The sequence below is a fragment of the Pimephales promelas genome, chromosome 25 (genome assembly GCF_988280905.1).
Source record: "Pimephales promelas chromosome 25, fPimPro1.hap1.1, whole genome shotgun sequence".
In the NCBI taxonomy this organism is placed as follows: Eukaryota; Metazoa; Chordata; class Actinopteri; order Cypriniformes; family Leuciscidae; genus Pimephales; species Pimephales promelas.
The window spans coordinates 8993465-9008874 of record NC_142793.1 but is presented as its reverse complement, the minus strand read 5'-3'; the positions used below and the strand labels follow the sequence as shown (position 1 = coordinate 9008874).

At 37.7% G+C, this 15410-nt stretch overlaps 1 protein-coding gene across 5 annotated transcripts in view; it reads right to left on the bottom strand.

The window, feature by feature from the left end:
* The window catches only part of brsk2a (BR serine/threonine kinase 2a), a 321319-nt gene that overhangs the window by 61262 nt on the left and 244647 nt on the right, over positions 1–15410 (bottom strand). For all 5 annotated transcript variants that reach the window (XM_039663149.2, XM_039663145.2, XM_039663146.2 and 2 more), the window contains exons 5-7: positions 11573–11689; positions 2523–2556; positions 2364–2432 (exon numbers count right to left, since the gene is read on the bottom strand). In XM_039663149.2, coding sequence (XP_039519083.1) covers positions 2364–2432; positions 2523–2556; positions 11573–11689 — 220 coding nt within the window. The remainder of the gene's footprint in view (positions 1–2363; positions 2433–2522; positions 2557–11572; positions 11690–15410) is intronic.

The following is a 15410-nucleotide window of genomic DNA, read 5'->3' as shown; positions in this document are numbered from 1 at the left end:
AGATAAAATACTATTAAGGTAAAAGCGAACGTTAAAGCAGTATTATCTAAATGTACTAGTCATAACCTCTGGTTATTGTTCAGACTAAGTTGTTATATGGGCGACAGTAGGGGGCTACATGGCTACTTTTTAACAATAGCAAGCATGTGGGTGGCATTGTTGAACTGCTTTAGCCATAACCTCCGGTTATCGATCAGACTGGCGAGTTTGTGATCGTGAGATCCGTTTACATGGCCGGAGTGAGAGTCTCTGAGCGACATAGCTTCCTAATGAACAAGTAAAATATAGAGTAAAGAGTTAAATAGCCAATAAATAGCCAAATGACCAATAACCAATTGGCAAGCTAACCTAAATTTGAGGTCTTTATAAAATGGAGTAAGATAAAAGCTTAAATGGAATTAAATTACTTTGGAAAGACAGTAACGCGCAGAGACATTCACCCGTTCTATAGGATACCGCCATTGGACCGATTTAGACAGGCTTACAGTGACACAAAATGAGACAATGAGAGGAGACGAGAGCAGTGATCCTGAGAGAGAAAAACAGAAGAAAAGAGACAAGACCAAATTAAATGCTAAATGATGAGATAAAACAAAAGAAAGGACAAAAATGATACGAGACCAGCTGACATGAGACGAGATTCAATGAGATGAAAGGAAAACACAAGAGAAGAGACAAAATAATATGGCACGAGACCAAACAAAAAGAGTCAAGGTGACATGAGACGTATTGGGATGAGATGAGCTAAAAACTGAACAGAAGAGACGAAACAACCTGAGATGAGAAAAATGAAACAAAAGAAAAGACGAAATAGACTAAATGAAAGAAGAGAACAAAAACAAGACAAGACAAGGTGACATGAGCCGAGACAAAATGAGGTAAGACCAGAGAAAAACAGAAGAACTTGACAAAACCAAACGAAATGAGACAAAAAAAGAGAGGAGACAAGCTGACGTGAGATGAAAGGAAAACAGAAGAGAAGAGACAACTGTATCGCACGAGATCAAACAAAACAAGACAAAATGAAATTCAACAAGATGAGACAAAATAAAAGAGTCAAGGTGACATGAGACGAGATAAACTGAGACGCCGTGAGATGAGACGAGACGAAACAAAATGAAACGAGAAAAAAACAAACTAGACTGAACGAAAGAAGAGAACAAAAACAAGATAAGACGAAGTGAAATTAATAGACAAAATGAGATAAGACCAAAGAAAAACAAGACCAAACGAAATGAGACAAAAATGGAAGGAAGGGACAAAAATGAGATGACGCAAAATGAGATGAGAATAGAAAGGAGACTAAATGAGACGATGGGAAATGCCAGAAATGATGGGAAAAGAGAAGAGACAACTGTATCCAACGCATTCTCATCCCAAAGCGCCATACACAACGCTTTTGCAAAAGCGTAAATATCCAACGCACATGGCACCCTTTAACGTCTAATGAGACGCTTCGGTTATGGTTAAGTTTAGGTATGGTGTAGGGTAAGGGTTAGACCACTAGGGGGCGCCTTCTGCCCAAATATATCTGAGTCTCGTTTGACGTTAAAGGGTGCCATGTGCAATGGATGTTTACGCTTTTGCAAAAGCGTCCTATATGGCGCGAGATCAAACAAAACCAGACAAAATGAAAGAAGGGACAAAAATGAGACGACGCAAAATGAGATTAAAAAAAGAGACAAAACGAGACAAGATAAAAGAGAGCAGAAGAGAAGAGACCAGATGAGGTGAAGGGAAAGGGAAAAGTGCTTGTTTGCATGTAACGTGCCGCTCTCATCTGTTCTGCAGTTTCACAGAATGATCTCCGAAGAGAGAACGTCAAAACCAATCCGGCTGTGGTTCAAACTGCAGGCCAGTGTCTCCGTGTGGAGAGACGAACCCCTCAGACTCAAGCGTCTCCGTTCTTACCATCCAAACAGAACAAGAGTACTCCTGGGACATCGCTGCGGTTGTCTCAAACGATTCAAATCTGCATCTGCTAATAATGCAGTGCCCTTCGTCCAAGACCCGCTCAAACCTTTAGTCTCTGGGACTTACAAACATCAATTCCCAGCCTTCATTCACATACTGTATGCAAGTTCCTGATGAATGACGAGATTCTGAAAACATGACTTTACCTTTTCAAATCAGCAACATAATAAAATGTGTTTGAATGTTGTTTGTGAAATTTTACAGAATTTGACTGAACTGAAGGGAAAATATCTATAGATCGTGCCAAAATGAGTCTTTGATCTTCGTTCCATACACTGATCACAAACATATTTCATTTTTCTCAGAAGAAATGAATGAGTGTGGGTTTAGAACAACATGAATGTGAGTAATTGTTGACAGAAATGTTGCATTTGTCTCGAGTGACTCACCACCAACAGAGCGAAGAGGATGACCCCACAGCTCCACACGTCTGCTTTCCTTCCGTCATACTTCTCTCCCTTTAACACACGGAGCGATAACTCTCGTTAGAGACCGCTCGTCCATTCATAATTCTCTTTTTTCTTCCACAAAGTAAAAGTAATACTCACCCGGATAACTTCAGGACACGCATAATGAGGAGATCTGAGAAAAGACATCAACTGAGTTACTGGCAGCATTTCTATCTTATTTATTTCATTTTTTTTTTTTTACTAACTACTAAATACTAACAAATATATATTTAAAATAATTATTTTGATTTGATTTTTGTAGTGTTATAAAAATGTTTTTTTGCACTAAATGAACACAAAATAATTGGAATTATATTTAATAATTGTATAAAAAAATTATATATATATATATATATATATATATGAAGAATTCAGATGCAAAAGCCTCTAAATGCCATTTGAAATTTTCTTCTTTAATGATGATTTTTATCAAACTTGTATATTTAAGTTCAGTAATTTCACTTAAATAACAATTAATAGGCAATTATCATTGCCATTTAAGTGAAATTACTGAACTTAGATATACAAGTTTGATAAAAATCATCATTAAAGAAGAAAATTAGGCATTTAGAGGCTTTTGCATCTGAACTCTTCATATATTCTATATTCTAATATGTATGGTATTCATTACATTAATAAGTGATTAGTGATTGTTTCAAATGTATTTATCATTGAATCTTGAATCATTTATTCAAAACGATTTAAAAAAAATGTGTTATTATTAAATTTGTTTATTAAATTAACTCTATTTAAAACATATATATATGTTTTAAATATATATATATATATATATATATATATATGTTTTAAATATATATATATATATATATATATATGTTTTAAATATATATATATATATTTAAAACATATGTATATATATATGTTTTAAATAGATGTTGAAATATATATATATATATATATATAATATAATATATTATATATTATATATTATATTAGTTGAAATATATAATATATTAAATATATGTTGGTTATTTTTGTATATTGTCACAGTGGTGCATATTAATAAATGAATATAAGAGCTGCACTAATCTGAATAGATTGAGTATGTATATATATATATAATCTAAAACATGAAAAATATGGGCCTTTCAATGAATATTTGAAATTCATTGAATTTCACTAAAACAAACGCAAAAGCACTGATTTCCAGAGCACAGAAATACTGTTAATAATGATTTCTGAATTGAGAAAAAAATAGAGCTTGACCATTATGGGAATAAATGACATTTTAAATAACATTAAACTAGAAAATAATTTGTTTAAATTGTAATAATATTTCACAATGTTACTTTTTCACTGTATTTTTGATCAGCTTTGGTGAAGCAGAAGACACTTCTTACAAAAACATCTTTCCAAAATAATTCCTGTCACTATATTAATTCTGTCTAATAAAAATATATATAAAATGCTCGAAGACAACACAGATCTCTACAAAAGCTGTAATGCCCAGAAGCAAAAGCACTGAGTTTAAGAGGCGCTGATCCGTGACGTCTGACACTGTTTGCTGAGAATGATTAATATCAAGATGTGGTTGGAGGGACACAAAGACACACTAAAGAAGACGACAACATCTTCCCGGAGTAATTAGGGTCACACAACGTTGACAGCACTTCCTGTTGCACCAGCTGACATCCTGTCTCCATTAATCTTTCCTGACAAATCCTATTCTACAGCTTGAAACTCTTCCCGTGTTTTCTTGTTTAGAGATAAACAGGCGCACTCAGAGTTAATCATATTATTGGGAGATTCTCAGTAGAGCTGCAAACATCTCCATGATCCCTCAAAAACCTTTACAAGCGCGCATCTATGCAAATGTGAATCCAGTTAGTGAGAGCGTCTTCTTATCATCTAAACGTGTTCAACGTGAAGAACTCCAGCTGCACTACAAACGTCAACCATGAAGCTGCCGTTCGGGTTTAAAGGCTCCTTGAATTCAAAATGTAAATTTTTTAGCTTTTAGTATGAATATGTTAGCCTTAAGGTTATGAATAAGCTGGTGTGTGTCCAAAACAATGATAACATTCACATTTAGGAGATATAAGCATTCAAAAGCCACAGCATTTCAATCGCCCTCTGGTGGGTCATAAACCCCGCCCCATCTGCGAAATCAAATGGGACTCCAGCCAAACAAGAAAAATACAATTACACTTATTTAATTATTTATTTATTTTAATGTGGTTTCAGTCATTTTAGGTTGTTCTCATCCTGCTGAAATATGTTCTAGTATTTGTTTTTGTTTTTTTGTCCTAGTAAGTTTGGTTTTAAAATGTGGTGCAATAAAAACAGGGTTGCACAAATAACCCTAAAAAACCCTAAAAAATATTGGGGTATTTTTTCTGCCCAAATTTAAGGTTGAGCTTCTTGGGCCAGACGTAACAACCTAGTGTTTGGGAAGTTTTTGTATAACAACCCAGTGTTTGGGAAGTTTTTGTGTAACCTAGAACATGGGTCAGACGTAACAACCCAGTGTTTAGGACGTTTTTGTGTAACCCAGATCATGGGTCAGATGTAACAACCCATTGTATGGGTAGTTTTTGTGTAACCCAGATCATGGGTCAGATGTACTGTAACAACCCAGTGTTTGGAAGGTTTTTATGTAACCCAGATCATGGGTCAGATGCAACAACCCAGTGTTTCGGTAGTTTTTGTGTAACCCAGATCATGGGTCAGACGTAACAACCCAGTGTTTGGGAAGTTTCTGTGTAACCCAGATCATGGGTCAGATGCAACAAGTGTTTCGGTAGTTTTTGTGTAACCCAGATCATGGGTCAGACGTAACAACCCAGTGTTTGGGAAGTTTTTGTTTAACAACCCAGTTTTTGGGTAGTTTTTGTGTAACCCATATCATGGGTCAGATGTAACAACCCAGTGTTTGGGAAGTTTTTGTGTAACCCAGATCATGGGTCAGACGTAACAACCCAGTGTTTCGGTAGTTTTTGTGTAACCCAGATAATGGGTCAGACGTAACAACCCAGTGTTTGGGAAGTTTTTGTTTAACAACCCAGTTTTTGGGTAGTTTTTGTGTAACCCATATCATGGGTCAGGCGTAACAACCCAGTGTTTGGAAAGTTTTTTTGTGTAACCCAGATCATGGGTCAGACGTAACAACCCAGTGTTTGGAAGGTTTTTATGCTACCCAGATCATGGGTCAGATACAGCAACCCAGGGTTTGGGTAATTTTGTGTAACCCAGATCATGGGTCAGACATAACAACCCAGTGTTTGGGAAGTTTTTGTGTAACTAAGATCATGGGTCAGATGTAACAACCCAGTGTATGGGTAGTTTTTTGTGTAACCCAGATCATGGGTCAGACGTAACAAGTTTGGAAAGTTTTTTGTGTAACCCAGATCATGGGTCAGATGTAACAACCCAGTGTTTGAAAAGTTTTTGTGTAACCCAGATCATGGGTCAGACATAACAACCCAGTGTTTGGGTAGTTTTTGTGTAACCCAGATCATGGGTCAGACGTAACAACCCAGTGTTTCGGTAGTTTTTGTGTAACCCAGATCATGGGTCAGATGTAACAACCCAGTGTTTGAAAAGTTTTTGTGTAACCCAGATCATGGGTCAGACATAACAACCCAGTGTATGGGTAGTTTTTGTGTAACCCAGATCATGGGTCAGACGTAACAACCCAGTGTTTCGGTAGTTTTTGTGTAACCCAGATCATGAGTCAGATGTAACAACCCAGTGTTTGGGAAGTTTTCGTGTAACCCAGATCATGGGTCAGGTGTAACAACCCAGTGTTTGGGAAGTTTTTGTGTAACCCAGATCATGGGTCAGACGTAACAACCCAGTGTTTGGGAAGTTTCTGTGTAACCCAGATCATGGGTCAGATGTAACAACCCAGTGTTTTGGAAGTTTCTGTGTAACCCAGATCATGGGTCAGATGTAACAACCCAGTGTTTGGGAAGTTTTTGTGTAACCCAGATCATGAGTCAGACGTAACAACCCAGTGTTTGGGAAGTTTCTGTGTAACCCAGATCATGGGTCAGATGTAACAACCCAGTGTTTGGGAAGTTTTTGTGTAACCCAGATCATGGGTCAGACGTAACAACCCAGTGTTTGGGAAGTTTTCGTGTAACCCAGATCATGGGTCAGACGTAACAACCCAGTGTTTGGGAAGTTTCTGTGTAACCCAGATCATGAGTCAGACATAACAACCCAGTGTTTGGGAAGTTTTCGTGTAACCCAGATCATGGGTCAGATGTAACAACCCAGTGTTTGGGAAGTTTTTGTGTAACCCAGATCATGGGTCAGACGTAACAACCCAGAGTTTGGGAAGTTTTTGTGTAACCCAGATCATGGGTCAGACGTAACAACCCAGTGTTTGGGAAGTTTTTGTGTAACCCAGATCATGGGTCAGACGTAACAACCCAGAGTTTGGGAAGTTTTTGTGTAACCCAGATCATGGGTCAGACGTAACAACCCAGTGTTTGGGAAGTTTTTGTGTAACCCATATCATGGGTCAGACGTAACAACCCAGAGTTTGGGAAGTTTTTGTGTAACCCAGATCATGGGTCAGACGTAACAACCCAGTGTTTGGGAAGTTTTTGTGTAACCCAGATCATGGGTCAGACGTAACAACCCAGAGTTTGGGAAGTTTTTGTGTAACCCAGATCATGGGTCAGACGTAACAACCCAGTGTTTGGGAAGTTTTTGTGTAACCCATATCATGGGTCAGACGTAACAACCCAGAGTTTGGGAAGTTTTTGTGTAACCCAGATCATGGGTCAGACGTAACAACCCAGAGTTTGGGAAGTTTTTGTGTAACCCAGATCATGGGTCAGACGTAACAACCCAGAGTTTGGGAAGTTTTTGTGTAACCCAGATCATGGGTCAGACGTAACAACCCAGTGTTTCGGTAGTTTTTGTTTAACCCAGATCATGGGTCAGACGTAACCTCCCAGTGTTTGGGAAGTTTTTGTGTAACCCAGATCATGGGTCAGACGTAACCTCCCAGTGTTTGGGAAGTTTTTGTGTAACCCAGATCATGGGTCAGACGTAACAACCCAGAGTTTGGGAAGTTTTTGTGTAACCCAGATCATGGGTCAGACGTAACAACCCAGTGTTTGGGTAGTTTTTGTTTAACCCAGATCATGGGTCAGATGTAACAACCCAGTGTTTGGAAGGTTTTTATGTAACCCAGATCATGGGTCAGACGTAACAACCCAGTGTTTGGGAAGATTTTGTGTAACCCAGATCATGGGTCAGACGTAACAACCCAGTGTTTTGGAAGTTTTTGTGTAACCCAGATCATGGGTCAGACGTAACAACCCAGTGTTTGGGTAGTTTTTGTTTAACCCAGATCATGGGTCAGACGTAACAACCCAGTGTTTGGGAAGATTTTGTGTAACCCAGATCATGGGTCAGACGTAACAACCCAGTGTTTGGAAGGTTTTTATGTAACCCAGATCATGGGTCAGACGTAACAACCCAGTGTTTGGGAAGATTTTGTGTAACCCAGATCATGGGTCAGACGTAACAACCCAGTGTTTGGGAAGATTTTGTGTAACTCATATCATGGGTCAGACGTAACCTCCCAGTGTTTGGGTAGTTTTTGTGTAACCCAGATCATGGGTCAGACGTAACCTCCCAGTGTTTTGGAAGTTTTTGTGTAACCCAGATCATGGGTCAGACGTAACCTCCCAGTGTTTGGGTAGTTTTTGTGTAACCCATATCATGGGTCAGATGTAACAACCCAGTGTTTGGGTAGTTTTTGTTTAACCCAGATCATGGGTCAGATGTATCAACCCAGTGTTTGGAAAGTTTTTGTGTAACCCATATCGTGGGTCAGACACGACAACCCAGTGTTTGGGTAGTTTTATGTGTAACCCAGATACTGGATCAGATGTGTCAACCCAGGGGTTGAGTTATTTATCGTGGGCTTTTTGCATATTATGTTTTCTTAATTTTAGAGGATTTAAATTCAAATTAACATTTAGATTGGTAAACATTAATTCATGTATGAAGTAAAATAATAATAAAAGCAAGTACTATAGCAAAAAATTAATCAACCCATTGTGCTGGGTTAAATAAACAACCCAATTCTCTGGATAAAATTAGCCCAACATGTGTTCTGTCCTATATTTACCGAGCCATTGAGTTGTTTTAACCCCGTGTTTTTCCGAGTGCATCGTCATGATTGACAGCTGTGATTGCGAATGAGTCTGCGGGATCGAGAGTGTGGGACCGTGTCTCTACCTCACGTAATCGCCAACGACTATTTCTGGGATATTTTAGCTTCATTTTTCTACAAAAATGTGGCGTCAATCTCTTTTTTTTTTACATTATGGTCCAAACAACCATTAATGTTTTCAGAAAACATTGCAGAAGCTGTTCAAGCACACATCAAAACAGTTTCACTCCACACGCATTGCCCTCGACACATTAGCCAAGACCGGCCGGCTCGATAGTTATGATTCTGATGGCATACCCACAGCGTTCAGCTGTTCTCATCTAAAGCAGGAGCGTCACATCTCACAGATCAAAACCAATCGGATGTTTTAAGGCCGTAAAACGCTTTCATTGTTTATGTTGATGAGGGAGGCAAATTAGAGCTAAAAATAGAGCCATTAACGGATGAGTTTATAGAGAAACCCTGCAGTACGTGTGCCGGATCATTTATCCACTCCAAGCTGTTTGCCAGAGCTCATTTCCCCTCGCGCTCCTGCACAACTCCTCCACCAATGACAGCACATATCAGATGTGGGTGTGCAAACCATCAGACATATGGGTTCAAATGTGTCTTTTTGCTGTAATGTACAATGGTCTTTAAGCCAAAATGGTGCATGTAATAGGGATACAGAAATAAACAACGTAAACACTAGCGGAAGGCGTCCATGAAGATTAGAAGCAATAATTTTCGCTTTATCTGACGCCAGATTGGATAAAATGGCATTCATTAGTGTGAGACGAATCAAATGTTACACGGATAAGGGAAACATTTGAGTAGAACTATAGATTCATTAATAAATAAATGTATAAATTATAATAAAGTTTTTGAAAGAATGATTACATAAATAGATTCAATGTTTTTAAATGTATAATTAACAAATGAATAATAAATCAATTGAACAAATATGTTTAAAACTAATGAAAGAATGCACTCTAAAAAAAACTGCTGGGTTGTTTTAACCCAATTTGGGGTAAAATATGGACAACCCCAACCATTGGGTTACATTTTTAAATGACATTTTTAACCCAATGGCTGGGTTTGTCCATATTTTACCCAAAATTGGGTTAAAACAACCCAGCATTTTTGAGAGTGTGAGGATTTAAAATAATTACTAAATGAATAACTGATGTTTTAAATGAACTAATGAATGAATATATGGAGAAATGATTTAAAAGAATGATTATTGTGTCAATTGAATGATTCAATTATTTGCAATTAATGAATGAATAATATTAATGAACAAACAAATAAAGACAAACAGTACATAAATAAACACGTTTTTAAAATAATTAATGATTTAAACGTTTTAATTCACGTCATATAAACTGTAAACAGGATCTATTTTCCCTTCATATTTCCATCATTACAGCAGCCGAGAGGAGGGTCACATGATCTCTGCCCTCTCCCTTCATAATGACTAATAAACAAAAAATAATAATAATAACAATAAAGTTGCTCCAATTTTGCTTAAAAGTTCAACTTTTCTTGGTTTTCTCAAATCTACAAATAAAAAATAAATACATATTTTTTTTACTTAAATTAATTAATATTGTATATCCATGTACTACTGAGATGTAATGCATGTGGATGATGCACTGATACTATCACAGATTAAACCCCTTCAGGGCGGGGATTAAAATAGTTTGGGGGTCGCGGGAGACGTCAAGGACATCCGGCCCGGCTCAACACAAAGCTGCATCGGAGACGATTGTTAGGATGATGACGGGACCCGAACAGATTGCTTCTGATAGCCGATGTTGAGTCAGGGCGCTGGGAGGCTTCTGTGACTCCCTGTCCTGCAGATCCTGACCTGAGGTGTCCGGGACGCCAGCACACAGAGGTACAGGACGCCCCGTTCGACCTCTGCAGAGCTGTGCTCATATAACACGAGGCGACTCGTGTACGGGAACGACGCGCTGATTTTATTACACTGGGTTTAATCTATGGCCATGTCTGAGTGTAATCCTAAAGGTCGGGCAAGCATGGCCAAATTAATCAACTGACAAAAGGCTAAAGGTTTTATGGCATATGTGGGGGGCAAAGGCGCTTTCTGAAAGGGGAAATGATTACATTAAGAAAGAAATAAAGGGCAGTAAATGAGTCGGGCGCCTATCTCTTCACACCAGGCCTCCACCAAACAACGGAAGAAAAGAAAACACTGCGTTTTCGTGACAGATAATCGCACTTATGATGTCAGAGGGGGCGTGTCATAAAACTCAGCTGACAGTTCATTGGCTGATCACACATTGGTACACTGACATTTTTTCATCTCAACTCGAAAATGGATGAATTGTGCATTTATTTAGCAATTGTATTCAATTGTTCAAAAGGTTTAACAAGGTTACATTTTTTTTTTCAAATAAGTTTCTATCAAAAATTTTTAATTTTGTTGTGTTTTATCTTTTTATTCATTTTTTTTTACTGTCATTTTTATTATTTTTTTCTTCAGTTTTAGTTTAGAGTTATTTTAATACATCAAGTTTAATACATCAAGTTAAATTAAAGCGCCTTGACAACTAAATGTAATAACATAAGAATATTTTTTAAAAACATTTAACTGCAGTTTATTTTTACTTTAAATGAAACATTTTTAATGGTTTTAGTTTTAGTTCACTAGGATAACCCTGCTTTCAAGTCATCACAGAATCCTGAAAATATTCTTCAAAAAGTTTAAGCAGCAACATAGATATTAATCAAAACCGTTTCTTGAGCAGCAAATCTTAAAATAACAACCGTATTTAGTTTTCCGCCAAAACACTATTGTATTGTGCTAGATTAACTTGAACCATTTAAGTCTCCGCTGGGCTTAATTATCAGTCTTTAATTAAACTAATGTAACGTGTTTCATTTCATCATTGATTTTGATGATGGAAAATATGTAATTTGGTGCAGTTGCTGATATTTATATGGCCAAAACGACACAGTGCTTGTCCTCATCATGTTCACTCACCCACAGCTGGTCTCCAGCAGACTGTCCCCCACCTGCAGAGACGCCATCCCGAAGTCTGCTATCCTGATGTTATTCTTCTCGTCCAGCAACAGGTTCTCCGGCTTCAGGTCCCTGTGACTGTCCCAGAGGAAAAGCAAGGACAAGGCAAAGAAATATTCAAATGACATGTGAAAACTGTGGCATGACACAATGATTTCTCTCAGGCCTCGTGTCAGTGGTTGTGGGGCAGCCGTGGCCTAATGGTTGGGGAGTCGGACTGGTGAACTGAAAGTCATGGGTTTGATTCTCAATACTGGCAGGAGAACGGCATCTAACCCACCAATCACTCCCCGGGCGCCACAGCGAAGTTCCTAATGCGTGTGCTCTAACTTGGACAACTTCAGAGTGTTATATACTTGGCCTTCACTTTCACTCTCAATTTCAGTTTTCAATTATCTCTACAAAGACCCTGGGGGAGGAGATGACAGACGCCCGCTGTCTTAGTGTCTGATGTTGAGCTCTCCTCTGACCATGGGCCGACATGAACGAGCTTCTTCCAACTGTCTTAATGAAATTAAAGCTTCCTCTTAATTCATGAGTTGCCCCACTTTTTACTGTGTGATGCAAGATGACAGTTTCCAAGTTTTTGGTGCATAAGAAACAAAAGTATTGTGGACAAAACAAAACATTCCAGCCAACAATGTTATAAATAAATCAATAAATCAATAAATCAATAAATCAATAAATCAATAAATCAATCAGGCCAGGCTAAAATGTGAACAAAACAAAACAGAGGCCACAGAATAAGACACAAAAAAAAAAAAAAAAAAAAAAAAAAAAATCAGCCCAGGCTACAATGAGAACAAAACAAAACAACCCAGGCTACAATGAAAAACAAAACAAAACAAAACAAAACAGGCTACAATGAAAAACAAAACAACCCAGGCTACAATGAAAAACAAAACAAAACAGGCTACAATGAAAAACAAAACAAAACAGGCTACAATGAAAAACAAAACAAAACAGGCTATGAGAAAAACAAAAAAAAACATAAAAAAACAAGGCAGGCTACAATGAAAAACAAAAGAAAACAAAACAGGCTACAATGAGAGAAAACAACAACAACAACAACAACAACAACAAAAACTCAGGCTACAATGAGAAACAAAAAAAAAAAAAAAAAAAAAACCAGGATACAATGGAAAAAACAAACAAACAAACAAACAAAAAAAACAAACAAACAGGCCAGGCTACAATTTGAAAAAAAAAAAAAACCCAGGCTACAATGAGAAACAAAAACAAAACAGGCCAAAAAAAAAAAAAACACCAACGCAAATAATAAAAAGTAGATTCCATAATATAAAACATTAGGTTAAGATGCATTTTTAAGAGTTTTAAATTATTAAAAGAAGAGGAAAAATATCGAAAATATGTTTAATTTCAAAACACTTTCATAAATCTACTAATAATAATGTAATATTCTCAGCTCAGATAAACTTTCAGAAAATAATAATCCAGGTCCATCAGAGGTGGGTAGCAACACGCTATATTTACTCCCATGACATTTACTTGACATTAAGTATATTTTAGAGATTTAAAGATGTGTGTACTTTCACTCTTACTCAAGCGTATTTCTAATGACAAAAAATAACAATAATCTTTTTACTTAGTTACACTGGGAAACATCTCTTTTAACTGAGGCATGATCGATGCCCCATTCACAAATAAAATAATTATTTTAATTCTATTGTAATATTTCACTGACATCATCATCTTAGTAACTAGTACTCACTGCTAGTCTTTTCATTGGAGACTTTTCTACTCTTACTCATTTTACTTTTACTACAACTTGAGTTATTATTTCCATTACTTTTTTACTTTGCCAGAGCACAGATTTTGGTTACTCTGAGGTCCAGAGAATATTGCAGGTAAAGATTTCATTTTACGGGCTTATGAGTCATAAAAAATGTGAATTACTTTGAATCTACATACAGTAATACTGTAGATCGAAAAACATGTTAAAACAATGACATTCTCTTCAGATGTTGTCTAAAAAAAATAGAATATGCATTGCAGTATGACAAATTTATCTGATTACAGTTGTTAGATTTTTTTTTCTGATTTTATTTTTATTTACTTTTGTCATAACTATTTGTTATTTGTAGTGTTTGTTTGTTAATTGATGGAAATTTAAAGTGACGTCGACACACCAGTGAGCATAAAAAATAAAAATAAAAACATATACAAACACATCTATGAAGCTAAATCTCATAGGGGCTAATAAAACTGAATATGAAAAGATTTATACCTCAACGATGTTCATGGGACAAACGGCAGAGGTGAGGTTTATTAGCGGTCGCACCGGTGACATCAGTAACGGCTCTTTAAAGTCTCTCCCTGACACATTAGCGTGACCCGGACGCCGTAATCTCTTCTGAACAGAAACGGTTTGTTGATATGATCAGCGACTGACTGTATTTTCCTAATCGAACAGCTGTGAGGTTAATTTCCAGAGGTTAATGGAGGAACGTGGGAAAGCGAACTGCGTGTTGGTTTGGTTGTGGTAATAAAACATCCCGTGATGTTTGTGATATGCTGTTGGTTTTGGCCACTGAGAGCGCAGAGGCACCGAATGTTTCCCCAGTCTGCTGTGAGATCTTAAATTGCATATTTATTGGCCCAGTGATAGTTTAAAAGTGTTACACACACGTTGTTGTGTGGTTTGGTGATAGAGATCTGCATTTAAATGTTGTTTAATATGTGTTTTTTTATGGTGGCCGTCAAAACGGCAGTTCTGGCTGAAGTATTCCTTCCTATAAAATAAACTGTGTCTGTTTAGCATCTGCATGCTTAAAGATTACCGTCTGGTGTGTTGCTTGTCAGCTCCAACATGTTGAGGATTGGTGATCAACATCAATTAAAAAACATCAATGATTAGTTTGAGCTCAACTTCAGTACTTTCCCCGAACCCACCCTGTCCTGCTCCTGACCGAATGACTGAGTGAGTGAGTGAGTGAGTGAGTGAGTGGATGAGAGAGTGAGCGAGTGAGTGAGCAAATGAGTGGATGGCTGGATGAGAGAGTGAGTGAGTGAGTGAGTGAGTGAGTGACTGAGTGAATGACTGAGTGGATGGATGAGACAGTGAGTGAGTGAATGAGTGAGTGAGCATAATATAATTATTTATGTATAATATGTTGATGCTTTGGAAACATTGTGTTACACAGTCATGCTAATAAAGCTATATTGAAGTGAATTGAAATTGAATGGATGAGAGAGTGAGTGAGTGAGTGATTCAGTGAGTGAGTGGATGAGAAAGTGAGGGAGTGAGTGATTCAGTGAGTGAGTGAGTGAGTGAGTGAGTGGATGGATGGATGGATGGATGAGAGAGTGAGTGAGTGAGTGAGTGAGTGGATGAGAGAGAGAGTGAGTGAGTAAGTGAGAGTGAATGAGTGAGTGGATGAGTGAGTGAATGAGTGAGTGGATGAGTGAGTGAGTGAGTGAGTGGATGAGAGAGTGAGTGAGTAAGTGAGAGTGGATGAGTGAGTGAGTGAGTGAGTGAGTGGATGAGTGAGTGAATGAGTGAGTGAGTGAGTGAGTGAGTAAGTGAGAGTGAATGAGTGAGTGGATGAGTGAGTGAGTGAGTGAGTGAATGAGTGAGTGAGTGAATGAGTGAGTGAGTGGATGAGTGAGTGAATGAGTGAGTGAGTAAGTGAGAGTGAATGAGTGAGTGGATAAATGAGTGAGTGAGTGAGTGAGTGAGTGAGTGAATGAGTGAGTGGATGAGTGAGTGAATGAGTGAGTGAGTGAGTGAATGAGTGAGTGAGTGGATTAGTGAGTGGATGAGTGAGTGAATGAGTGA